This window comes from Trematomus bernacchii, unplaced genomic scaffold (assembly GCF_902827165.1).
Source record: "Trematomus bernacchii unplaced genomic scaffold, fTreBer1.1, whole genome shotgun sequence".
Taxonomy (NCBI): Eukaryota; Metazoa; Chordata; class Actinopteri; order Perciformes; family Nototheniidae; genus Trematomus; species Trematomus bernacchii.
This window is the reverse complement of record NW_022987775.1, coordinates 155,586-183,581: the sequence shown is the minus strand read 5'-3', so window position 1 is coordinate 183,581 and position 27,996 is coordinate 155,586. Positions and strand designations below refer to the sequence as shown.

Genomic DNA, 27,996 nt, shown 5'->3' with positions numbered 1-27,996 from the left:
ATCCACAAGCTACCCTGCAGTATACAAAGTCATTCAAACTAGCTGCACCTTTACCAGCTTTGAGAACACTTTCATGATCAATCATTATAAAACATATCATATATATTATTCTGAAATGGACCAATCTGCACAATGACTACTTTTACTGTCGCTACTTTCACTATATTTTGATGAGAATACTTTTCTACTTTCACTTGAGGAACATTTTGAATGCAGGACTTTCACTGAAACAGAGTATTCCTACACTCTGGTACTTCTACTTTTACTCAAGTACAAGATCTGAGTACTTCTACTTTTACTCAAGTACAAGATCTGAGTACTTCTACTTTTACTCAAGTACAAGATCTGAGTACTTCTACTTTTACTCAAGTACAAGATCTGAGTACTTCTACTTTTACCAAGTACAAGATCTGAGTACTTCTACTGTTACTCAAATACAAGATCTCAGTACTTCTACTGCATTTACCTAAGTAAAATACCTAACTACTTGTTCCGTTAATGAGTATTTAAAAAAATAGCCTGCTGTATTTAAAGGTGGGGTAGGTAATTTTGGAGAAACCAGCTCGAGTGCGCTAGAATTTGAAAATACACAGCCGGAACAAATCTGCCACTTCCTAACAGAGCCCCTCCTCCAACACACACGAACGCTTTTTACAATACTACGGCTTCCACAGATTACATTTTTTTATGGATATTTTGTCAAAGCACTTCAGATATTCATTGCTATCGGGATGTTAAGAGCATTCCATGGAATATAACAACAAGTGTATCTCGAGTTTCTCAAACTTACCCCACCTTTAATTCACTAGATATGTGATTATTATACATTTTCAGACATTTCACACTAGACATATTACACATGTGAGAAGTTGAACATAAACTACAACACTCGTGAACATTATGATACGACGAGTCAAAGTTGAATTTGATACGAAAAAAATTAATTTAAAACAAACGTTGTTTATTTTTAAAGGGGCTTCAGTTAAGGTAAACCCAGGCGAACATTATAGATTGTTCATTAATCATATTTGGTGATTGTCTTCAAAAGAGCGAAAGCTTAAAGATACATCACGTTTTCTTGTTAACTGTAGGAAATAAATCACTTTTTATCTTCACGACTCACCCAGGTATTTTTATTTTGAAGGCGACTACAGGAAGCGCTCGTTTTCAATGCTGCTCATGCCTGCGGCTCCATGGAGGTGGGCGGGGTTTACCGGACTCCCTGCAGCAGAGGATCAGTCGGTCAGTCCGGTCTGATCTGCAGGAGGAGCGGCAGCAGCGGAGACACGCTTCTCTCTCACGGATCTATCGGAGCATACTGGGATTTACCCGGACCTGGGACTCATTTATCGGATTAATCTCACCGGTGCGTCTGCAGGAGGACCGAGAGACCACCGGTTGATACTGAGAGAGCATCGGATTCTGGATTCACTTTCTCACCCGGTTTATGCATCTTGTTTAACTGAACCAGGTCACTTAATCCAGGTTTTCTGACCCAGGTCACTTAATCCAGGTTTTCTGACCCAGCTGATTCGTCTCAGTTGATCCAACGCTGGTGCCTCCTGTGCGGCACAGCCTCCTCCAGTACCATGTTGTTCCGCCGGTCCCTGAAGCTCCAGAAACCCTGAGCTCACACCGGGGATTCTGACGGAGGAGATGCCGCTGTCAGTGCCCTCCAGGCGGGACACAGATGGCCGCTGCAGCCGGGACAGAACCGCTGTTGACGCGGACATGGTGGACGCGGCGGAGCGGCAGCGCGCGGTGCGGGAGCGGCAGGAGGCCGCCGCGTCCGGGCTGCAGGAGCTGGAGTTTCTGCGGCAGCGGCAGGAGCGGCTGGTCCGCGGCGCGCTGGAGCTCCGAGAGGAAGAGGTGGAGGAGGAGGAGGAGGAGGAGAAGGAGACTCAGCTGAACTCCGAGGAGAAGATCCTGGAGGAGAACATCCTGCTGCTCAGGAAACAGCTGGTAGGTCCTGAGCTGTCTGCATGCTGACCTTTGACCTCTGTGACCCCAGTCTGGGACGGAATGACTCAAGTCAATACAGCTCTTTCTGATATGGAAATAGATTATACTATACGTCCTGAAAATACTTATTATTTATAACTTATATTATTCAGTGATTTCATTAACAACCAATCATCAGTCGGTCTTTGTCTCAATTAATCATTTATCTAATATAAAGAAAAAAATGTGATGATTCACTATTTTAAAGAGTCCTCTCCTGCTGATGTTCAGGTGTATATCAGTATGTAGTGTCTCTACTTTAAAGAGTCCTCTCCTGCTGATGTTCAGGTGTATATCAGTATGTAGTGTCTCTACTTTAAAGAGTCCTATCCTGCTGATGTTCAGGTGTATATCAGTATATAGTGTCTCTACATTAAAGAGTCCTCTCCTGCTGATGTTCAGGTGTATATCAGTATGTAGTGTCTCTACTTAAAGAGTCCCTCTCCTGCTGATGTTCAGGTGTATATCAGTATATAGTGTCTCTACTTTAAAGAGTCCTCTCCTGCTGATGTTCAGGTGTATATCAGTATGTAGTGTCTCTACTTTAAAGAGTCCTCTCCTGCTGATGTTCAGGTGTATATCAGTATGTAGTGTCTCTACTTTAAGAGTCCTCTCCTGCTGATGTTCAGGTGTATATCAGTATGTAGTGTCTCTACTTTAAAGAGTCCTCTCCTGCTGATGTTCAGGTGTATATCAGTATGTAGTGTCTCTACTTTAAAGAGTCCTCTCCTGCTGATGTTCAGGTGTATATCAGTATGTAGTGTCCCTACTTTAAAGAGTCCTCTCCTGCTGATGTTCAGGTGTATATCAGTATGTAGTGTCTCTACTTTAAAGAGTCCTCTCCTGCTGATGTTCAGGTGTATATCAGTATGTAGTGTCTCTACTTTAAAGAGTCCTCTCCTGCTGATGTTCAGGTGTATATCAGTATGTAGTGTCTCTACTTTAAAGAGTCCTCTCCTGCTGATGTTCAGGTGTATATCAGTATTAGTGTCTCTACTTTAAAGAGTCCTCTCCTACTGATGTTCAGGTGTATATCAGTATGTAGTGTCCTCTACTTTAAAGAGTCCTCTCCTGCTGATGTTCAGGTGTATATCGGTATGTAGTGTCCTCTACTTTAAAGAGTCTCTCCTGCTGATGTTCAGGTGTATATCAGTATGTAGTGTCTCTACTTTAAAGAGTCCTCTCCTGCTGATGTTCAGGTGTATATCAGTATGTAGAGTCCTCTACTTTAGAAAGAGTCCTCTCCTGCTGATGTTCAGGTGTATATCAGTATGTAGTGTCTCTACTTTAAAGAGTCCTCTCCTGCTGATGTTCAGTTGTATATCAGTATGTAGTGTCTCTACTTTAAAGAGTCCTCTCCTGCTGATGTTCAGGTGTATATCAGTATGTAGTGTCTCTACTTTAAAGAGTCCTCTCCTGCTGATGTTCAGGTGTATATCAGTATGTAGTGTCTCTACTTTAAAGAGTCCTCTCCTGCTGATGTTCAGGTGTATATCAGTATGTAGTGTCTCTACTTTAAAGAGTCCTCTCCTGCTGATGTTCAGGTGTATATCAGTATGTAGTGTCCCTACTTTAAAGAGTCCTCTCCTGCTGATGTTCAGGTGTATATCAGTATATAGTGTCTCTACATTAAAGAGTCCTCTCCTGCTGATGTTCAGGTGTATATCAGTATGTAGTGTCTCTACTTTAAAGAGTCCTCTCCTGCTGATGTTCAGGTGTATATCAGTATGTAGTGTCCCTACTTTAAAGAGTCCTCTCCTGCTGATGTTCAGGTGTATATCAGTATATAGTGTCTCTACTTTAAAGAGTCCTCTCCTGCTGATGTTCAGGTGTATATCAGTATGTAGTGTCTCTACTTTAAAGAGTCCTCTCCTGCTGATGTTCAGGTGTATATCAGTATGTAGTGTCTCTACTTTAAAGAGTCCTCTCCTGCTGATGTTCAGGTGTATATCAGTATGTAGTGTCTCTACTTTAAAGAGTCCTCTCCTACTGATGTTCAGGTGTATATCAGTATGTAGTGTCTCTACTTTAAAGAGTCCTCTCCTGCTGATGTTCAGGTGTATATCGGTATGTAGTGTCTCTACTTTAAAGAGTCCTCTCCTGCTGATGTTCAGGTGTATATCAGTATGTAGTGTCTCTACTTTAAAGAGTCCTCTCCTGCTGATGTTCAGGTGTATATCAGTATGTAGAGTCTCTACTTTAAAGAGTCCTCTCCTGCTGATGTTCAGGTGTATATCAGTATGTAGTGTCTCTACTTTAAAGAGTCCTCTCCTGCTGATGTTCAGGTGTATATCAGTATGTAGTGTCTCTACTTTAAAGAGTCCTCTCCTGCTGATGTTCAGGTGTATATCAGTATGTAGTGTCTCTACTTTAAAGAGTCCTCTCCTGCTGATGTTCAGGTGTATATCAGTATGTAGTGTCTCTACTTTAAAGAGTCCTCTCCTGCTGATGATCAGGTGTATATCAGTATGTAGTGTCTCTACTTTAAAGAGTCCTCTCCTGCTGATGTTCAGGTGTATATCAGTATGTAGTGTCTCTACTTTAAAGAGTCCTCTCCTGCTGATGTTCAGGTGTATATCAGTATGTAGTGTCTCTACTTTAAAGAGTCCTCTCCTGCTGATGTTCAGGTGTATATCAGTATGTAGTGTCTCTACTTTAAAGAGTCCTCTCCTGCTGATGTTCAGGTGTATATCAGTATGTAGTGTCTCTACTTTAAAGAGTCCTCTCCTGCTGATGTTCAGGTATATATCAGTATGTAGTGTCTCTACTTTAAAGAGTCCTCTCCTGCTGATGATCAGGTGTATATCAGTATGTAGTGTCTCTACTTTAAAGAGTCCTCTCCTGCTGATGATCAGGTGTATATCAGTATGTAGTGTCTCTACTTTAAAGAGTCCTCTCCTGCTGATGTTCAGGTGTATATCAGTATGTAGTGTCTCTACTTTAAAGAGTCCTCTCCTGCTGATGTTCAGGTGTATATCAGTATGTAGTGTCTCTACTTTAAAGAGTCCTCTCCTGCTGATGTTCAGGTGTATATCAGTATGTAGTGTCTCCATGCTTTAATGTTCAAAAAGCTCTTTATTTTTCTCTGTGCTGCAGCACCTCGTTTCACCCTCTGTCTGAAACCAGAGCCCAGTCTGCTCATGATTGGTTAGCTGGCCGGCTCTGTTGTGATTGGTCAACCGCTTAGAGATGTCCTGAACACAGGGCCTTTGCAGACCATTGAAATGCACTTGAACATAGAACACACTACAGGAAAGGGGAAACCTCTTTAAAACTCAGTTTATTTGCCGTTTAATTTTAATGTGCTGGTTGTTTTTCTTGGCCTTGTTCCATCCTTCCACCTGGTTTCATGAGAACAGTCCCGTGGAGTTTCCTCCATCCTTCCAGCTGGTTTCATGAGAACAGTCCCGTGGAGTTTCCTCCATCCTTCCACCTGGTTTCATGAGAACAGTCCCGTGGAGTTTCCTCCATCCTTCCACCTGGTTTCATGAGAACAGTCCCGTGGAGTTTCCTCCCATCCTTCCACCTGGTTTCATGAGAACAGTCCCGTGGAGTTTCCTCCATCCTTCCACCTGGTTTCATGAGAACAGTCCCGTGGAGTTTCCTCCATCCTTCCACCTGGTTTCATGAGAACAGTCCCGTGGAGTTTCCTCCATCCTTCACCTGGTTTCATGAGAACAGTCCCGTGGAGTTTCCTCCATCCTTCCACCTGGTTTCATGAGAACAGTCCCGTGGAGTTTCCTCCATCCTTCCCACCTGGTTTCATGAGAACAGTCCCGTGGAGTTTCCTCCATCCTTCCACCTGGTTTCATGAGAACAGTCCCGTGGAGTTTCCTCCATCCTTCCACCTGGTTCATGAGAACAGTCCCGTGGAGTTTCCTCCATCCTTCCACCTGGTTTCATGAGAACAGTCCCGTGGAGTTTCCTCCATCCTTCCACCTGGTTTCATGAGAACAGTCCCGTGGAGTTTCCTCCATCCTTCCACCTGGTTTCATGAGAACAGTCCCGTGGAGTTTCCTCCATCCTTCCACCTGGTTTCATGAGAACAGTCCCGTGGAGTTCCTCCATCCTTCCACCTGGTTTCATGAGAACAGTCCCGTGGAGTTTCCTCCATCCTTCCAGCTGGTTTCATGAGAACAGTCCCGTGGAGTTTCCTACATCCTTCCACCTGGTTTCATGAGAACAGTCCCGTGGAGTTTCCTCCGTCCTCCAGCTGACAGACTCACACGTCTTCCTTGCTGGAGGTCATTACTGTAGATGGAGCTCAGTCTTTAAAGTGAGATAATGAACATCCTGGTGTCTATACATGGGATGATGTCATGGGGTGATGTGTGATGAGTGTGTGTTGGTGGGGGAGGTTTTAATGATTTACCAGAATTCACTCCTCCGGTCAGCTCCTCTAACCCCCCCCCCCCCCTTGTCTCTCAGAGAGGATGCTGGGAATTTCAGTGATTCCAGGATTGAGATATTAAACCAGTGTGTGTGTGTGTTTTCAATTAAAGAGGCGTTATGATTCGACATGGCCTGAGGCGCACACACACACACACACACACACACACACACACACACACACACACACACACACACACACACACACACACACCCCCCTCTGGGATTGTTTGTCTCTCATAGTGCCTGTGCTGCAGTGCCAACTTTAAGATGTTGGCCTTTGCAGACCATTGACATGCACACAAACCTCCAGTATAGAAACACACTGCAGTGCACTAACACTGGTTTGAATGCTGCATACAGGATTTCTTATTATTTTGAATGAGTTAATCCATCCATCTGTTTCTGCTTCTTATTCAGGTCACATTCATTATTTCAAGATGAGTTATTGTTAAACAGATGGGACATTTTGATATATTAATAATTGTAGGTCACATATTTTGAAATCAAACAAAGTGGTTTTCTGTTGTTGTTTACACCTGATTCCAGTCTTTATGCTAAGCTAAGTAGCTGCTAGCTCATCTTGACTGTCAGACACTGAAACAAGTATCACAATAAATTCTATACCATTTTAGATTACATTAAATCAGAGTCTGAATCAGATTTATTGCCAAGTAGTTTTACACATACAAGGAAAAAATACTCGATTACTAAAAAAAACGATGTGCAGTATATCAGAGAACAGTAGATAAAGTACTTTAAAGTAGAAGAGCTGTGCCAACGTGAACTATTTAGGCATTTCAATCGGTGTAATTCAGTCTCTTCCTTTTTTGGGACAAATGTTGTGGACGCCCGGACGGTGATGTTTTAAGGAGACTCGGAGTCAGCTGTCGTCTCCGTGCTGCGTTCAAGTGCAACTTTTAGCACGTCGGGCCTGCGACGCCTCGGTGTGTCGGAGAGCTTTGAAGCTGAGAGAGCTTTAATATTTACCTTACCAACTCTCACAGATTCAGAGAGAAAGCAGACGCCAGAAACAGGTCTATAGACAAGTAGGGTTACACAGAACGGAAGGAAAGTGAAACTATTATAAAATCAATTAAATGTTTTATAATAATATAAAAAAATAATAATAATAGTAAAGAATATTTACAAGATTTTAAAATGTATAAAAAATATAATAAAATAATAATAAATGTTTACAAGTGACAGAAATACTTTAGAAATATGAAAATTAACTTCAAAAAACAAAATTCAATAAAAATATCAAAAACGTCTGTTAAAAAAAATAATAATAATAATAGTTGTTTACAATAAATATATAAAAAGAAATGTGAAAAATAACTCTATTAATAATAAAAGATGTTCCACATGTTCCTGTTTTTGCAAAAATCTGCTGCTTTTATTGTAAATAGTAATGCTCCGTAGCCTCAGATGTTTGCTGTGTTTTTAGTTTGTGTTTCTACAGACCGACCATTTGATCTCTTCTGTCTCTTTCTTTGTGTTTCCAGGATCTTGTGTTGTGTGTTAGTTTCTGGACTCTGTCCGTCCTGCAGCTGCAGATCTAAACTTGAATCTGGATCAGATTAGCCCCCCCCCCTCCTCTCTATAAGCAGTAACAAATGGAGATTCCTGCGAACTGCTGGAAACTCTGCAGATCGACTTTCAGCTCCGTGACGAAGCAGCTGAGACACAAACATAGTCTGAGAATTCACTCTCGGAAAAGCTCAGGAGACCGGGGCTAATTCTGGGGACGCTCTGAACGGGACTTTAGTCATCTGTTTAAACATCAGTTATCATTAGGGATGTCCCGATCACCTTTTTTTGCTCCCGATCCGATTCCGATCAATTGATTTTGACAATCTGCCGATACCGATTTTTCCCGATCCGATCTTTATGCAATGCATTAAGAGAAAAAAAAGGTAACAGATAACGGCTGGTCATCCAACGCGATGAATTCAGCTATCTTGGCTGTTATTGTTTTGGCCTTTTCACTGTTCTGGGGCAGTTTCTCTTTCCTTTTAAAAGTCTCTGAAAGTGTCGGTTGTTTCAGTGCCGTTACCTGAGTGGCCGCTGTGTACTCGTCGTGTTGTTGTTGGTGTTTGTTTCTCAGGTGGCGTATTAGATTGGTCGTGTTGAACGTAGCTCTGTTCTTTCCACCACGCGGAACCTCCGCCTTGCAAACATTGCATCTGGCTGTTACACTGCCTTCGTTTTCAATTTTATAATACTTCCAAACTCCTGACATTTTCTCTGTCCCGACTCCCGAGGCACCAGCTGAACGTAGCCTCTCGTTACACCAGCTGAACGTAGCCTCTCGTTACACCAGCTGAACGTAGCCTCTCGTTAGCTTACTGCTACTATTAGACACTGCACCCACTCTGTTGCCAGATTTGAGAGAAATAAGCAACCAGGTCGATGAAAACAAGCCCAAAAGAAGCAACACATACATGATGTTGTGTAATTTTAAACCAAAACTAAGGCCTCAGGATGACTTTAAGACGTGAACATGGTCATTTTTGTTTTGTAACATTAAATAAAATAATAAAAATATTTTATAAAAAAAAAAAAAAATTCCCGATCCCCGATTTTTTTCTCCCGATTCCGATCTTTTGAAAATCACGTGATCGGCTCCGATCCCCGATCACGTGATCGGATCGGGACATCTCTAGTTATCATTGATAGAAGCAGACCTGGTACCAACACGCAGAACAAGTTACAAGTTCAGTATTTAGAGGCAATGTTCTCTTCTTTATTAAAGGGGTCCTATTCCTGTAGTATGTTCTGTTCTGTAGGTTTTAGTGCATGTAAATGGTCTGCAAAGGTTAAAATCCCTGTGAGTTTCTCTCCCAGACACTTGAACATTAAAGCATGGAGACATGTCCCAGTAGAGACACTAAGTAAGGGATAATGTGCAGCGAGGCGGTCATTATGGGGAAAAGAACACCCAACAGGCAGATCAGGAGCCCCACGCGAAGCGGAGGGATCTTGATCAAGTCGCTGCACATTATCCCGCTTATTACACGGCCACATTCTCAACAAAGTAACGATATGACTCCCAATATTAATTGAAATGCTTTTATAGACTTAGAAAATGTTTTTATTGATTTAAAAAATAGTATTATTGATTTAAAATGACATGCATCCGCTAAGAAAAATAGTCCGTTGTCACCGTTTGAACTACGTAGCAACGGCAGGAACTGCTTCGATAGTGTTTTTGCGGACCTTTTTGATTACAGATTTGAAAACATCGTTGCTTGCTTTAAAAGTAGCTCAATTCATGATGTCAGACCTTGGAAAGTATCTAGATATCCCTGCCCTAATGCCAAAGGAACTGCACACTGAATATGTTTTGCCGTTTGATGTCTATGTCTGGACCGCTGCGTAAAAAGGAGGGTTTCTGCCCCGTTACTTCTCCGCTGCTTCCTTGTTCCAGTTTAAAAAGCAAACTGTAAACAGTTCAATCGACCGGACTTCTTTCTGCAGATGTGAGCGTCCTTAACAACGGTCAATAAGTCCTTGACAGCGGTCTGTCTGGACTGGATTAACAACGTGTCACGTGTTCTGAATTGACCAATCAGAATCGAGTATTCAACTAAGCCATGTAATAAATACTGATATACACCTGAACATCAGCAGGAGAGGACTCTTTAAAGTAGAGACACTACATACTGATATACACCTGAACATCAGCAGGAGAGGACTCTTTAAAGTAGAGACACTACATACTGATATACACCTGAACATCAGCAGGAGAGGACTCTTTAAAGTAGAGACACTACATACTGATATACACCTGAACATCAGCAGGAGAGGACTCTTTAAAGTAGAGACACTACACACTGATATACACCTGAACATCAGCAGGAGAGGACTCTTTAAAGTAGAGACACTAAATACTGATATACACCTGAACATCAGCAGGAGAGGACTCTTTAAAGTAGAGACACTAAATACTGATATACACCTGAACATCAGCAGGAGAGGACTCTTTAAAGTAGAGACACTAAATACTGATATACACCTGAACATCAGCAGGAGAGGACTATTTAAAGTAGAGACTCTACATACTGATATACACCTGAACATCAGCAGGAGAGGACTCTTTAAAGTAGAGACACTACATACTGATATACACCTGAACATCAGCAGGAGAGGACTCTTTAAAGTAGAGACACTACATACTGATATACACCTGTACATCAGCAGGAGAGGACTCTTTAAAGTAGAGACACTACATACTGATATACACCTGAACATCAGCAGGAGAGGACTCTTTAAAGTAGAGACACTACATACTGATATACACCTGAACATCAGCAGGAGAGGACTCTTTAAAGTAGAGACACTACATACTGATATACACCTGAACATCAGCAGGAGAGGACTCTTTAAAGTAGAGACCCTACATACTGATATACACCTGATCATCAGCAGGAGAGGACTCTTTAAAGTAGAGACACTACATACTGATATACACCTGAACATCAGCAGGAGAGGACTCTTTAAAGTAGAGACCCTACATACTGATATACACCTGATCATCAGCAGGAGAGGACTCTTTAAAGTAGAGACACTGCATACTGATATACACCTGAACATCAGCAGCAGAGGACTCTTTAAAGTAGAGACACTACATACTGATATACACCTGAACATCAGCAGGAGAGGACTCTTTAAAGTAGAGACACTACATACTGATATACACCTGAACATCAGCAGGAGAGGACTCTTTAAAGTAGAGACACTACATACTGATATACACCTGAACATCAGCAGGAGAGGACTCTTTCATAATTTACAAAGTGAACATCATGCTCTGTCAAAGAGGACTTGACTGTTTGAGGCTTAAACAATCTGTTTATAGATCTCTGACCTCTGATTGGACGGTCGGAGGTCAGAGATCATGGGTCAAGCTGCCGATGGGATTGTTCTGAAGAAATGAACTCAGAGTTGAGACATGAAGTGTGTTTATATGTCTGACGCTGTGGCCCGGCTGTCTGCTGGTTTTTCCCACTTAGAGGAGAGAAGTGTGCAGAATGTATTTTTTGTTATGGTTCCAGTTAATCAGTTATTGATGGGATGTTTGTTTGGGAGCAGAGGAGCGTCAGAGATCAGCAGCAGTTTGTTTCTGCTGCGCCGTCACAGGAATGCAGCACATGACTGCATTACCCGCATGCTTTCTATCTGAAGTGTGTGTCTGTGTGTGTTTCCTGAAATAAGCAGCGTTGTGTCAGCGAGTCATCAGATGGTAAAGAAGCATACCATCTGCGTTTCTAGTTATAACTTCAACCTACAGCTGATTTATAGCGTGTTTTTTAAATCAAAATCACCGCATTAGGGTTTCCAGATTTCCTGCATTATGTGTATGTACTGTAGTACTCTGAGTACTTTATGCCAATTGGTGTATATCAGTATGTAGTGTCTCTACTTTAAAGAGTCCTCTCCTGCTGATGTTCAGGTGTATATCAGTATCTAGTGTCTCTACTTTAAAGAGTCCTCTCCTGCTGATGTTCAGGTGTATATCAGTATTTAGTGTCTCTACTTTAAAGAGTCCTCTCATGCTGATGTTCAGGTGTATATCAGTATGTAGTGTCTCTACTTTAAAGAGTCCTCTCCTGCTGATGTTCAGGTGTATATCAGTATGTAGTGTCTCTACTTTAAAGAGTCCTCTCCTGCTGATGTTCAGGTGTATATCAGTATCTAGTGTCTCTACTTTAAAGAGTCCTCTCCTGCTGATGTTCAGGTGTATATCAGTATGTAGTGTCTCTACTTAAAGAGTCCTCTCATGCTGATGTTCAGGTGTATATCAGTATGTAGTGTCTCTACTTTAAAGAGTCCTCTCCTGCTGATGTTCAGGTGTATATCAGTATGTAGTGTCTCTACTTTAAAGAGTCCTCTCCTGCTGATGTTCAGGTGTATATCAGTATGTAGTGTCTCTACTTTAAAGAGTCCTCTCCTGCTGATGTTCAGGTGTATATCAGTATGTAGTGTCTCTACTTTAAAGAGTCCTCTCCTGCTGATGTTCAGGTGTATATCAGTATGTAGTGTCTCTACTTTAAAGAGTCCTCTCCTGCTGATGTTCAGGTGTATATCAGTATGTAGTGTCTCTACTTTAAAGAGTCCTCTCCTGCTGATGTTCAGGTGTATATCAGTATGTAATGTCTCTACTTTAAAGAGTCCTCTCCTGCTGATGTTCAGGTGTATATCAGTATGTAGAGTCTCTACTTTAAAGAGTCCTCTCCTGCTGATGTTCAGGTGTATATCAGTATGTAGTGTCTCTACTTTAAAGAGTCCTCTCCTGCTGATGTTCAGGTGTATATCAGTATGTAGTGTCTCTACTTTAAAAGAGTCCTCTCCTGCTGATGTTCAGGTGTATATCAGTATGTAGTGTCTCTACTTTAAAGAGTCCTCTCCTGCTGATGTTCAGGTGTATATCAGTATGTAGTGTCTCTACTTTAAAGAGTCCTCTCCTGCTGATGTTCAGGTGTATATCAGTATTTAGTGTCTCTACTTTAAAGAGTCCTCTCCTGCTGATGTTCAGGTGTATATCAGTATTTAGTGTCTCTACTTTAAAGAGTCCTCTCCTGCTGATGTTCAGGTGTATATCAGTGTGTAGTGTCTCTACTTTAAAGAGTCCTCTCCTGCTGATGTTCAGGTGTATATCAGTATGTAGTGTCTCTACTTTAAAGAGTCCTCTCCTGCTGATGTTCAGGTGTATATCAGTATGTAGTATCTCTACTTTAAAGAGTCCTCTCCTGCTGATGTTCAGGTTTATATCAGTATGTAGTGTCTCTACTTTAAAGAGTCCTCTCCTGCTGATGTTCAGGTGTATATCAGTATGTAGTGTCTCTACTTTAAAGAGTCCTCTCCTGCTGATGTTCAGGTGTATATCAGTATGTAGTGTCTCTACTTTAAAGAGTCCTCTCTAAAACCTATAGCACACTCCAGGAAAGGGAAAGCAGGGCCTCTTTAAAGTCGTTGATAATGTGCGGTCAGTTATCAGCTGTCTGTGGATCCGTCTGTCAGCAGGAGCTGCTTCTCTCCTCCTGCTCTGTGTGTTGGCGGCTCTCCAGATCAAATCACATACCGCACATGTCGGTGATAATTGTACGCCCAGAATATACAGAGGGTCCCACAGGGAGGGTCTCCAAATGCCTCTGCAAATAGACAACATAACTTCTGACTGGGATGGATTCTTTCTCACAGGATATTTTTTGTTAACAGTCTACATATTTATCAGAATCAGAATCAGGTTCATTACCGACTACAGGTTTATACATACAAGGGAAAGCTCCAGTGGTTTAAGTGCACACATAAACACAGTAAGCTCCAGTGGTTTAAGTGCACACATAAACACAGTAAGCTCCAGTGGTTTAAGTGCACACATAAACACAGTAGGAGAAAATACATTGTTATAAAAAGGACCAAAAATAGAACGTTTGTAAAAAATGATTAGTATTATGAATATACAAAAAGAACAAGAAAAGTATTGGAAAGCTTAAAGTGGAGAGCTGTGCAAACTGAAGCAGAGTTTGCGGGGTCCACAATAAGAAATGTTTTCATATTATTCACATGTTTTATTCCATTTCATTTGACAATCTGTTTTTATGTTATCCTTTTTTATTTTACAAGTATATAGTTTACTTTTTTCCGCATTTAACTTGCGCCATTCATTATCGCACTATTTTCTATTTGTTTGCATTGTCGGAGGAGCCTGGGAACTTTTGTTAACCCTAACCCCTTTTTTGTATTATTATTTCTATTTCGTGAGACGTTTTAGTTCAGGTAATACTTTACTTCCAATGTACAGGATTTACATTTTTTTAATTTGATCTATAAAGGTAGTTATTTCTGCATTTGTTTCTTTTGTACATATGACAACAAAGCCTTTAAATCTTTAAAGTAAAGGTTCAACACAAATAATGAGAAACTGGGACAAAAACATCACATCTGAGATCAGAGAGTTCCTGTTCAAACATCTGCCCAACAGGATGAAGTGTCTGAGTGATGATGATGAAGCAGCTCGTCATCATCATCGCTGTGTTCAGGGTTATTAGCTGCGTCGGTAGTGTAGCTCCTGTGACCTCTGACCTCTGCTGTCAGATACTCATCTGCTGCTCCGGGCTCAGAGACAGCATCCAGATGTTCGGAGAGGAAAGAAGAAAGAGGGAAAAGAGTTCAGGACGAGCGCTCTGGACTTCTGTCAGCGTTTATTTTAAAAAGTGATTCTGAGTTTCACATCAAAGCAGCTCTTCAGATTCAGTCTGACGTCAGGTCGAGAGATTCAGCTTTGAGTCGACCGCGCAGCTGAGGACAGAAACATGTGGTGAACAGTTCAAAGGTCACCTGTTAGGCAAAACCCTCTTCTTCATGTCTCCTCTTCATCAACATGTGTCCCCTCTTCTTCATGTCTCCTCTTCATCAACATGTGTCCCCTCTTCTTCATGTCTCTTCTACATCAACATGTGTCCCCTCTTCTTCATGTCTCTTCTACATCAACATGTGTCCCCTCTTCTTCATGTCTCTTCTACATCAACATGTGTCCCCTCTTCTTCATGTCTCTTCTTCATCAACATGTGTCCCCTCTTCTTCATGTCTCTTCTTCATCAACTTGTGTCCCCTCTTCTTCATGTCTCTTCTTCATCAACATGTGTCCCCTCTTCTTCATGTCTCTTCTACATCAACATGTGTCCCCTCTTCTTCATGTCTCTTCTTCATCAACATGTGTCCCCTCTTCTTCATGTCTCTTCTACATCAACATGTGTCCCCTCTTCTTCATGTCTCTTCTTCATCAACATGTGTCCCCTCTTCTTCATGTCTCTTCTTCATCAACATGTGTCCCCTCTTCTTCATGTCTCTTCTACATCAACATGTGTCCCCTCTTCTTCATGTCTCTTCTTCATCAACACGTGTCCCCTCTTCTTCATGTCTCTTCTACATCAACATGTGTCCCCTCTTCTTCATGTCTCTTCTTCATCAACATGTGTCCCCTCTTCTTCATGTCTCTTCTACATCAACATGTGTCCCCTCTTCTTCATGTCTCTTCTTCATCAACATGTGTCCCCTCTTCTTCATGTCTCTTCTTCATCAACATGTGTCCCCTCTGTGGAAAGAGACTCTAAAGTTTCAGGAACAAAGATTCTCTCTCTTTTTGATCCATTTCTATAAAAACCTGTCTGAAAATGAACTGATCAGATTTTGGCCACTTGATGATGTCATAACGATGTTTTGTCTTGTGTAACCATTAGCCAATCAGCAACCAAGGTAACCCCCCCCCCCTTATCACCTGAATCTCCTCCTAGAGCACCATTGAGTTCTTTGTAACCAAATGTCTCTCAGAGGGGCGTGGGGAGGGGCTCCTTATTTTCATCTAAAGTAACAGACAGAGAATCAGCACTTTGGAAACAGGGCTGAAACAGAGGGGATTATGGGTAATGCTGCAATGATCTGTTTGGTGTTTCAGCCAATCAGAGACAGGCTCTGGATATATCTGAGACCTGTGATATATTGATGAAAAACAGTTTAATAGGGGACCTTTAATATATTTTAATGTCAACAGTAAAATAATTATTCAATACAAAGACCCACAATTAAGACATGACATACCGAAAACCCACAAAACCAGATCGTATTAAAGGGTCTCTTCTGCTCCCTTTCAGGTTCACATGTGTCCATGCTTTCCCCACTACAGGAAAGGGAAACCTCTCCAAATCTGAAAAGGGCCACTTCAGACGCTTCAAGCTGTTCCTAGTTGATGTCTGTCTTCACTCTCTTTTTATTGGCCTTAAACCATATTTTCAGTGTAAATCGAGTCACTCTGTTTGTTCTGGTTTGTGTTTCCTCTCGTCTCCTCTGGGATACGGACTCTGTCAGGTGTTTGTTTCGAGAAAAAATAACATTTTTATCCCCCTCTGAAATGTGGAGCAGGAAACGGAGAGATGAAATGATGAGTAATTATGTTTTATTGTGTCTTTTTAGAACTGTTTGCGGAGGAGGGACGCCGGACTCATCACTCAGCTGCAGGAGCTGGACCGACAGATTAGTGACCTGCGATTGGACACGGAGGCGTCACATGACCAGCTGGAGAATGACAGCAGACCCAGCTCAGGTACTAACAAAAAAAGAATTGAGATTAAAGTCAGAATTCTGAGAAAGACGCAGAGAATTCTGATAAAAGTCAGAATTTCAACCGTTTTTATTTGAAAATCTCAAAATTATAACAAATTTTAAAAAAACGTAGAAATAACCTTTGGTGAAATCTCAAGTAAAAGCGTTCACGTGGCCCTAATCGCCTTCCGTATAATCTACTATGTTTTGTGTAGTGTAGGTTTTTGGTATTGTATCATCTAGTGTCTGTTGAGAATAAAAACAATAAGAAGATCATTATAATTTCATCAAATCAACATTATACTTGTAATTGATTGTGAGTATGCAAAGCTAATTAAAAAAGTTTTAGTATGAAGAGAACTTTCATCGACCAGTTAAGTCTGGTGTTTGAAAAGTTATGTTAAGGCCGCTCCACACCCACCTGAGACCAAAGAACGCGTACCGAAGGCGTCCCGACTTTTACGTCAGCTACGCCGCCTGCGTCGGCTACACCGCCCGCTACGCCGCCCGCCTACGAACACACCGCAAATACTTCAGTCGACGAGTGGCAATAACTGTCCTTACCAGCAGGCAGCGGTAGTGTGAACAGCCAATCAGAGTGATTGCTTGGGCCGACTTTCTCTGACCTCCCGCGGCCGATTCAACATGTTGAATCGGCCGCAGGTTAGGGAGGCATCGGGAGGTGTGAAAAGGTGCCGTAAAGAGGCGGCGGTGCGGGACACACCAACCTGAGTAGGGCGCCGCGAATGCCCGACTGCCTCTGACTCCCAAAATCGGGTTGGTGTGTAGCCAGCTTTATCATCCTTTTAACAAAATAGATATACATTCAATTAAAGAAGTTTTTGTTCTAGTTGATAAAGAATGATTATTAGGTCAAAGCTCAAAGTGTATAGAGACCTGTATCATCTGCGTACAGACGAATCTTTGCTGACCCTCCTTTTCTCCGTCTGTCTGTCTCTCTCTGTGTCTCTATTCTCTGTCTCTATTCTCTCTGTGTCTCTATTCTCTGTGTCTCTATTCTCTGTCTCTATTCTCTCTGTGTCTCTATTCTCTCTGTCTCTATTCTCTCTGTGTCTCTATTCTCTGTCTCTATTCTCTCTGTGTCTCTATTCTCTGTGTCTCTATTCTCTGTGTCTATTCTCTGTGTCTCTATTCTCTGTGTCTATTCTCTGTGTCTCTATTCTCTGTCTCTATTCTCTGTGTCTCTATTCTCTGTGTCTCTATTCTCTGTGTCTCTATTCTCTCTGTGTCTCTATTCTCTCTGTCTCTATTCTCTGTGTCTCTATTCTCTCTGTGTCTCTATTCTCTCTGTCTCTATTCTCTGTGTCTCTATTCTCTCTGTCTCTATTCTCTCTGTGTCTCTATTCTCTGTGTCTCTATTCTCTGTGTCTCTATTCTCTCTGTGTCTCTATTCTCTCTGTGTCTCTATTCTCTCTGTCTCTATTCTCTCTGTCTCTATTCTCTGTGTCTCTATTCTCTGTGTCTCTATTCTCTCTGTGTCTCTGTTCTCTGTGTCTCTATTCTGTGTCTCTATTCTCTGTGTCTCTATTCTCTGTGTCTATTCTCTCTGTGTCTCTATTCTCTGTGTCTCTGTTCTCTCTGTGTCTCTATTCTCTCTGTGTCTCTATTCTCTCTGTCTCTATTCTCTGTGTCTCTATTCTCTCTGTCTCTATTCTCTGTGTCTCTATTCTCTGTGTCTCTATTCTCTCTGTGTCTCTATTCTCTGTGTCTCTATTCTCTGTGTCTCTATTCTCTGTGTCTCTATTCTCTGTGTCTCTATTCTCTGTGTCTCTATTCTCTGTGTCTATTCTCTCTGTGTCTCTATTCTCTGTGTCTCTATTCTCTGTGTCTCTATTCTCTGTGTCTCTATTCTCTGTGTCTCTATTCTCTCTGTGTCTATTCTCTGTGTCTCTATTCTCTGTGTCTATTCTCTCTGTGTCTATTCTCTGTGTCTCTATTCTCTGTGTCTCTGTTCTCTCTGTGTCTCTATTCTGTGTCTCTATTCTCTGTGTCTCTATTCTCTGTGTCTATTCTCTCTGTGTCTATTCTCTGTGTCTCTATTCTCTGTGTCTCTGTTCTCTCTGTGTCTCTATTCTGTGTCTCTATTCTCTGTGTCTCTATTCTCTCTGTGTCTATTCTCTGTGTCTCTATTCTCTGTGTCTCTAGTTCTCTTCGGGTGTCTCTGTTCTACTCTGTGTCTATCTCTATTGTCTCTATTCTCTCTGTCTCTATTCTCTGTGTCTCTATTCTCTCTGTCTCTATTCTCTGTGTCTCTATTCTCTGTGTCTATTCTCTCTGTGTCTCTATTCTCTGTGTCTATTCTCTCTGTGTCTCTATTCTCTGTGTCTCTATTCTCTGTGTCTCTATTCTCTGTGTCTCTATTCTCTCTGTCTCTATTCTCTCTGTCTCTATTCTCTGTGTCCTAACTATTCATCTGTGTCTTATCTCTCTGTGTCTCTATTCTCTGTGTCTCTATTCTCTGTGTCCTCTATTCTCTGTGTCTCTATTCTCTCTGTCTCTATTCTCTGTGTCTCTATTCTCTGTCTCTATTCTCTGTGTCTCTATTCTCTGTGTCTCTATTCTCTGTCTCTATTCTCTGTGTCTCTATTCTCTGTGTCTCTATTCTCTGTGTCTCTATTCTCTGTGTCTATTCTCTGTGTCTCTATTCTCTTTCTCTTGTGATCTTCTATTCTCTGTCTCTATTCTCTGTGTCTCTATTCTCTGTGTCTATTCTCTGTGTCTCTGATTCTCTTGTCGCTATTCTCTGTCTCTATTCTCTGTGTCTCTATTCTCTGTCTCTATTCTCTGTGTCTCTATTCTCTGTGTCTCTATTCTCTGTGTCTCTATTCTCTGTGTCTCTATTCTCTGTCTCTATTCTCTGTGTCTCTATTCTCTGTGTCTCTATTCTCTCTGTCTCTATTCTCTCTGTCTCTATTCTCTGTGTCTCTATTCTCTGTGTCTCTATTCTCTGTGTCTCTATTCTCTGTGTCTCTTCTCTGTGTCTCTATTCTCTGTGTCTCTATTCTCTGTGTCTCTATTCTCTGTGTCTCTATTCTCTGTGTCTCTATTCTCTGTGTCTCTATTCTCTGTCTCTATTCTCTGTGTCTCTATTCTCTGTGTCTATTCTCTGTGTCTCTATTCTCTGTGTCTCTATTCTCTGTCTCTATTCTCTGTGTCTCTATTCTCTGTGTCTCTATTCTCTGTGTCTCTATTCTCTGTCTCTATTCTCTGTGTCTCTATTCTCTGTGTCTCTATTCTCTGTGTCTCTATTCTCTGTGTCTATTCTCTGTGTCTATTCTCTGTGTCTCTATTCTCTGTGTCTATTCTCTGTGTCTCTATTCTCTGTGTCTATTCTCTGTGTCTCTATTCTCTCTGTCTCTATTCTCTGTGTCTCTATTCTCTGTGTCTCTATTCTCTGTGTCTCTATTCTCTGTGTCTCTATTCTCTGTGTCTATTCTCTGTGTCTCTATTCTCTGTGTCTCTATTCTCTGTGTCTCTATTCTCTGTGTCTATTCTCTGTGTCTCTATTCTCTGTGTCTCTATTCTCTTCTCAGGTTTCTACGAGTTAAGCGACGGGGCGTCCGGCTCTCTTTCTAACTCGTCTAACTCGGTCTTCAGCGAGTGTTTCTGCTCGATGGCTGAAGCTGATGGACGTCTCATTTCTGCAGGTACAAGTCTTCCTCTTCCTCCTCCTCCTCCTCTTCCTCCTCCTCTTCCTCCTCCTCCTTCTGCTGTTAGATGTCACTTGTGGTCGTTCTGCTCCTTTTGGTCACTTTGTTGTGTAAACAAACACACACACATTCCCTCACACACCATCGTGTTGCGCCTTCAAAATAAAAATCTGAAATATTGAATCAAGTTTAAAACAGATTGTGTGTGTGTGTGTGTGTGTGTGTGTGTGTGTGTGTGTGTGTGTGTGTGTGTGTGTGTGTGTGTGTGTGTGTGTGTGTGTGTGTGTGTGTGTGTGTGTGGTGTGTTGTGTGTGTGTGTGTGTGTGTGTGTGTGTTGTGTGTGTGTGTGTGTGTGTGTGTGTGTGTGTGTGTGTGTGTGTGTGTGTGTGTGTGTGTGTGTGTGTGTGTGTGTGTGTGTGTGTGTGTGTGTGTGTGTGTGTGTGTGTGTGTGTGTGTGTGTGTGTGTGTGTGTGTGTGTGTGTGTGTGTGTGTGTGTGTGTGTGTGTGTGTGTGACAAAACATCTGGCAGCTGTTTCCCCGCTGAAGGCTCAAACTGTCACACTTCCGAATACGACTCCAACACTAGCCTGCCAACACCTGACACACACACACACACACACACACACACACACACACACACACACACACACACACACACACAGTCAACAGTGTGGATGAATGAGATCTGTCGGTCTCTGCAGGAGGATTTCTAACTTCCTGCAGCAGCTGTGGATCTACTTTCTGCAGTAATGAGGCTCGGTTCATTCTCAAACATCTGTTTTGGATGATCTGATAACATGAACCCAAAGCACACAGATAAGATCCTGAAGGACTGAATGCATGTTCAACTCCTGCACAGCTGCCTGGTCTGCTAGAAAACACATGTATATGAACATAATCTGGAACATTAAAATGCATTTTAAGAATACTTTCAATCTACTTGGGAGCCTCAGTGAAGTATTAATGAAATGAAATGAAGTTCTTATTTCTTGAACAAAACCGGAAAATGTGGGTTTGATTCAATGTTGTCAAGAAATGACCGTGATTGATGCCGTCGCTGATTAATCTGACGGTGGAAAGTTGACACAGCTGTAAAACTGTTGGTGTCTCTCCTCAGGACACACAGTCACATGTGTTGTCTCCTGATGATGGATCACCATTAGCGCGCTCTTGCCAATGTTACATTGGTTTTGCACTGGCCATTTACTGCTCACTGTTTCAGCTGACATTTGCAAAAATGCGAGCCAAGAATAAATTCTACCAAATTGGGGATAAATGGTGGTTGCAGTCCCTACAGTGTAATGCAATACCTCCCCCTAACCCCCCACCCACCGCTCTCTCTCTCTCTGTTATAACCCATATATGAGTTTAATTTCATATCCAGGAACAGCGGTGAACATGGAGAGTTAACATTTCACGGCACACTGTCTCCACAGGAAAGAATGTTCCACTTACTAATGCAGCCGATCCAAACAGGGTCATTACGGCGTTCAACAGAGCGTTTCATCAGAGAGGGAAAGAGCTCTGGGCAGCGTCAGCTTCCTGTCAGCTGTTGACATTAGGAAACAGTGCAGCGCAAAACAAATTTAGATCCATTTAGACTGTTTATGTTTGAAACTGCAAATTGTTAGTCGTGTGGTTTACAGCTGTTCATTCCTATAGTGTTCATCTGTTTGCAGCCCACTATTTATTTAGTTCTACCGCTGTTCTTGTTTATCTTATTCTATTTACATGTATATAGACTCCTGCATGTACTTGGTCACTTTCAACATCTTCTACAACATTTACCTGATTGTATTCTCATGTATATCATTCACTTCCCCCGCACTACTCCAACATTGGTCTTGCAACTTCATCTTAATTTCATTCCTACGCACTATTTGTATTGGTTTTTAAATGTGTTGTGTTGGTTTAGGGTCTTATATATATGATGTTGTGTTGTTGAAGGAGACTTGACGTAATATGCAAGTGACAATAAAGCCTTTGAATCTTGAATCCTCCTCCGCCATCCAAAGACTTCAAATAACAACTGTGCATATCCTGAATCTGCAGCTGTGTCTGGCTTTGATTTATAATGTGAAATTCTTTCTCGTTCTCCTTTTTTAGATGAACGGGCCAGCTGTTTGGAGTGTGATGGTTTGGTTGGAGGACTTCGTGACGACTCGTCCTTTTCCGGTACCGTCCGTCGCTCGCTCTCGGCTCCTCACCCGGTCACCCTGGATCCTCTTTCTTCAGTGGCCTCATGTGACTCCCAGTCTAAATACCACTGTGACTTGGTGGCAAAGAATGGCAGCGAAGTTTACCGCTACCCAAGCCCTCTTCACGCCGTGGCTGTCCAGAGCCCCGTCTTTATACAGATGTTGGGTCCAATCAGAGACGACGGGTCTGTAAGAAGCGTTGAGGCTGGTGTTGAAGGACTGAAACTGGAGCCTTCCCCTCTTTCTGCTTCTGTTTCAGCTCCTCTTGTATCTCAGAGCTCCTCTTGGCCGGCAACCTTTTCCTCCCAAACTCCTTCCCTTAAGCGCCTGGACAGCTATATCTTCAGTCTGCTTCAGCGGAGGGCCCTTCCCGTCAGGACCAGCAGACCCAGAACCAGCATCAGCACTGACCCGTCAAAGAGCATCCTGAGGCAGGCCAGTCTCTGTGTGAGGCAGGTGTCTGGGTTCGGTTTTGGGACTCTAAGGGGGTCTGAATTCAGGCCCTCCTTGCCGGCTGGAGGCGCCTCAGCGGAAAGCTGGTCTCCTCAGAGGCAGTGGTCTGTGGAAAGTAAACCTGAGGAGGAAACGCAGAATGTCTTCCCTGAAGTCAGCGTCGAAACGATGCAAAATGGCTTCAAGATGAACAGTGACCTGGCAGAAAACCAGAACAGCTCTACTCATAGTATTTGCATCCAAAATGGCTCTTCTGTCACTCACATTGATACAAGCACTAACAGTCTGCTGAAACAGAAAAGCAAAGGACTTCTTCCTCCCTCAGCTGTTTCTACTCTGCCTAAAGACTTCAGGGAGCTGGGTATTCCCAAAGCTAACTCCTCTCCCAAAGAAACCCAGCAGCCATGTTACTTTCCCGACCAGGACCTGCTCCCTAAATCGCCAGCAGTTATTAAAACTTCTTCAGCTACTCCCAAGAACAGCCCAAAGCCTCTTCAAAACGTCCAGACGGAGAAGGTTGAAAGGTCAGAGGTAGCCTGTCTAGTTCCCTCCTCCCACAGTCAGGATGAAGCGGAAGAAGAAGCAGGAGGAGGTCACAACGCTAAGTACTTTTCCAGCCAGGGTCAGAATGTCAAGCACCGTAAGAGTAGCAGCAAGAATGTCAAGAGTGTCAAGGTGAAGACCACCACCACCACGATGAAGACGAGTCGGACCTCTGAACACAATGAGCATAAGTCAGAAAGAAGAGGTGATAAATCCCATCACAGGTCTAAAAAGTACCGGCTGTTGGAAGACGGAGCGTCCATCAACATTAAAGTCTCTAAGAGGGCACCTGGCGGTTCTCATGGGATGAACTCCTCCAGGATCAAACGCCTCCCTGCCTCCATCCCAGAAGGCCGAGTTTTGGACAAACACGACACATCCACTCTTGGCAGTGTGCGGTCAGGTGCATCCAGACATCATGGTCACCACCATCATCATCATCAAGGACGGGACCAGGTTGCGGTGGTCGCCAAACCCAAACACAAACGGAACGATTACCGGCGATTACGTGCGATCATGGAGCTTCAGTACGACGAGGCGTTCAGGCGTGCTCAGCGACGTCAGAGAAAGGAGTTGTTGAACCAATCCGCGGCCAATGTTTACCTCCCCTCTGCTGGACAGGTGAGCAGCCCGTACTCCTATGTGGCGAGAAGTGACTCTGAGTATTCGGCCGAGTGTGCGTCGCTGTTTCACTCCACCATCGTCGACACCAGTGAGGATGAGAGGTCCAACTACACCACAAACCGCTTTGGAGACAGTGAGTCCAGTGAAGAGGAATACATCGAGGAGAGCACCACCACGAGTGACACTGAGGAGAGTGGAGGAGGTGGTGCAGGGGGGATGGGAAGAGGGAGGAACCAGTTAGGAGCAACTGGGGCCAGGGTGGCGGGGCAGGAAATGACTCCAGCTCAGGCAAAGGCCTTCGTCAAGATCAAAGCTTCTCGAAACCTGAAGAAGAAGATCTTGAGGTTCAGGTCGGGTTCTCTCAAACTCATGACCACCGTTTGAGTCAGCAGCTGTTCAAAACCACACCCATGTGACAATTCACGGAAAGGCTAAACAATTACAAATTAAAGTGGTATAAACAAACAATAATGGTACAACTAAAAAACGGGCTATATTGGATTTCGGCTCCTACATCTAGCATACTTGAACCAAACCCAATTGTGGAGCAGACCTGATGGAAAAGCAGACTGTGGATGGACAAGTGCTGCATTTACAAAATGGAAAAACACTTTTCTATACTTACATTTAAACCATCGCCAAGCCTCTTTTGCCTGAGGGACTACGCCAAACTAGTAATCAATATTTGTAAAAACTTGTGACCTTTTGTTTACGTCAACAAACAAGAAAACAAAAGTGCTTTTTTCTTAATTTGCTCATATCCTGTTTAGCTTTTAAGAAGGTACATTTGATTCCTTCTAACACAGCCTTTACTGTTAACCAGTCGAGTCCATCTGAACAACCCAGTATTGTGGTAATCGCAGGTGAGAGATACGTTTCCTCTGTTGCCATTTCTTCTTGTGTTCTTTGGTATGATTCCTAAATGCAAAAAGGGAACACGGTTTGGTGTATCCTTTAGTTTGTCAGTAACCTTGCAAAAGTTACATAAGCTACTTGATCTGCAACCACATAGCCTTATTAACTTCCTGTGTCTAAATGTACCATCATGCAGATCATGTGGGGTTTCAGTTACCCACCCCTCATACCACAGCACTGGGTTGTTCACATAGTCTGTGGGTAAACACAAATAACACCAAACATCTGAAGGCGCCAAGTAGTGTGAACTTATAAGTTCCCACATCAAACAAATCAACATGGCAGCCAAAACAGTAAACAAGTATCACTTACATTATCCTGCATTCAGGATTTAAGGAGCATTAGATGCTTTTGGGGAACTACATATTTTGAAAAAGGTGAAGGGTTGGTTTGGAGTTTTGGATTTAGCCAATTAAATTGTCTGCCTTCACTTTCCTCCATCTTTCCTGGCCAAACAAGGCCCTCAGCCGGGATGACCCTGGCCCTCAGCCGGGGTGACCCTGGCCCCCTAAAGAAGAGAAATCAAGGTTTTCTGTCTGCTTCAAACTGAGTAGTCTGCAGCCAGAGTATTTTGTATCTGTTGTCAAAGTTCCCTTCTACTGCTTCCCAAGGTTTCTTTGATATCTCCCCTGCAACAAAATATCCCAGTTCAGAAATACTGGTAAGTTATTGAGATCTCTAAAAAAAAAATGGTTTTGGAGAGCCCCCCAAGCCCGAGGGTTTTATAGTCTTGAGGCCATGAAAATAGGCCAAATAATAATAATAGGGGGCCACACACTGATCTCATTTTTGGACAGTCCAAAAAGCTTTTTGGAACAAGCATACTGAGGCTTAATGTAATAAGAGGGGCTGTAGTCAGGTTTTCAGAGAGTTTATTGGAAAGTTGGAAAGTGATTTTAGGGGGTCCCACATGGTTCTCAAAACGTCTCCAGAAGGTTCTTCAGAAAGTTGTCCAGAAGGTTCTTCAGAAGGTTCTTCAGATGTTCCTACTTCGTGTTGAGGTTGTTCCTTGCTACAGTTATCTCCCTATTTCCTGCACTTTGAGACAAACTGTCAGCAGACAGGACGACCGGTGTACCATCGTTAATCTGTCATTTGTGTGTAGCTTTGTTTTGTATTTATTATAACATGAACTTTTCCCTTTGTTGTGGCGTACCTACACGGCACGCCAAACGTCTGTAAATGCTTCTCTTTTTTTTCACAGTCATGATTTACGATGTTAATTTTTTGATGAAAGCTATTTAAAACCTAATATATTTGCTTTAGGATACCAGGCATGGTACCGAATGACAGCTGGCCAAACAGCAGTTTATATAACATTTATACACTAAAGATGACACTTTCACCACTGTTGCCCACATTTATTATGGTTTTGCATTATAACAATTGTGGTAAAATCTTCTATGTCTGGTTGTGTGAGAATCCTGCTTTCAGATCAGTGAAATGAACTGTTTCTCTGCATAGGCTACTGACACCTAATGTAAGCAAAAATACCTCTTGGTTCGAATGCCTTGGACATACATGTGGATTGTTCCTACCTTTTTTTGTTTTTGTCAATATCAAAATATGTTTGTGGACATTCATAAAATCTGCAACAATAAAGTCAATGAAAGACTGTCAAGACCTACATTATAGGTCAACTGGATGTCAAAACCAACCTAACGTAGCCTGGTTTTAGCCAGTTTGATGCCTTTTTACCAACACAATGTTCATATATCTTTTTATAACAATTTATTTTATATAGCTTCCATTAAGAGTAAAACAAATTGTTTCATATCTCTCAAATAAGACTCGGATGTTTCAGATAAATATCATCTTTGTGTCTCCTAGAGATCACTTCAGAATGTGGTTAGCTTAGCTTAGCTATACAACAGCTAGCTCAATCATAATATTAGGTGTTTTGTTAGGTGTTTGCATAACTACATGGGTTGGTGAAAATATAAGCCAAATTAACATCAGCTACCTACAACATCTAGCATATGTTATGATAGCTGTTTCTAGCTAACGAGTGCATACCAGAGTGTCCTTAGCCTAGAGGAGCTCAAACACTTATAGCAGGGGGAAACTGTTAGCCTAGCTTCATCAAAAGAGAAGGAATCTATCTTATGATTTACATATTATTAAAAGGTTTAAAAATAAAAATGTGGAATGTAGACACTGTGTTTTAAGCAGCAGTTAGCATTGAAGCTATTTGTTAAATCTATTTGTTGAAATGTTATCTATCTGTGAGCTACTTCTTTAGCTAGCAAGCTAACATGTTCAATCTCCAACTGACAGTTTAAGGATTAGCATGGAAGTAAGGGATAGGAGGTATTTGAAATATAATTGAACAGTCAAATTAAAGTGTATGATGCATTTAAATTAACATCAGCTAGCTTTTAGCTACATGCTGTTTTTGTGACATGACTTTAATGCTTGGCGGTCCCATTGTATTTTGTGGTTTAATAACTACACTTTATGTCACTTTAAAAGATCTTGTTAGGGTGACATACGCTTGGGAACAAAGGACCTTGGGGCATAAATACACTCTGATATAGCTAAGCTAACAGTTCCCCTCTGCTTCCAGTCTTTGTGCTAAGCTAGGCTAAACAGGCATAAATAAAACTGATATCCATCTTCTCATCTGACTCTCCGAATAGCAGAAAAAAATAAAATGCCACAGCTTTACATATAAAACTAGCAGCAAGCCCATGCTAATTTGCTTAAAGCTCTTTTAAGTCATTGTTCACGTCTATTTTGGTCCAGAGCTTACATGTTCCAGATATAAACAACTTCAACAAAGCTTTAAAAAGCCACAGAAAGCTTCTTTCCAGCTGTCATGTCCTGTCTCTTTGTTGTGAGCTATTTTGAGCTTTTTATGACTTGTGGATTCTATCTGTAAAAACTTTATATTTAAACCTTAACAGCCAAAAACCTTCAACCAAAAGTGAAACTTCACAGTCCTTGTGAGCTGTTACACACTGATACTCCTGTAAATGACCATATATGCAACTGTAAATGACTGTTACGGATGTGAGTGTTTATATCATTTCTCTGTATGCCAATACCGGTGCTTAACCTTTTTACGCTTCATTAAATGTGGACTTTGACATTAA

General features: G+C 42.1%; 1 protein-coding gene across 1 annotated transcript; it reads left to right on the top strand.

Moving 5' to 3' along the window:
- Window positions 1–1,252: 1,252 nt before the first annotated feature.
- dact1 (dishevelled-binding antagonist of beta-catenin 1) lies at window positions 1,253–27,996 on the top strand. The gene is made up of 4 exons (XM_034148966.1): window positions 1,253–1,962; window positions 16,369–16,498; window positions 20,052–20,165; window positions 22,275–27,996. The coding sequence occupies exons 1-4, from the start codon at window positions 1,657–1,659 to the stop codon at window positions 24,368–24,370; spliced, it is 2,646 nt and encodes an 881-aa protein (XP_034004857.1). The 5' UTR covers window positions 1,253–1,656; the 3' UTR covers window positions 24,371–27,996.

What these genes read in the sequence shown, in the direction of transcription:
- dact1 (XM_034148966.1), top strand. Translation starts at nt 1,657, where the DNA reads ATGCCGCTGTCAGTGCCCTCCAGGCGGGACACAGATGGCCGCTGCAGC. An exon ending in TGCTGCTCAGGAAACAGCTG is followed by an intron (nt 1,963 to 16,368) that starts GTAGGTCCTGAG and finishes GTGTCTTTTTAG; the next exon opens with AACTGTTTGCGGAGGAGGGA. An exon ending in TGACAGCAGACCCAGCTCAG is followed by an intron (nt 16,499 to 20,051) that starts GTACTAACAAAA and finishes TTCTCTTCTCAG; the next exon opens with GTTTCTACGAGTTAAGCGAC.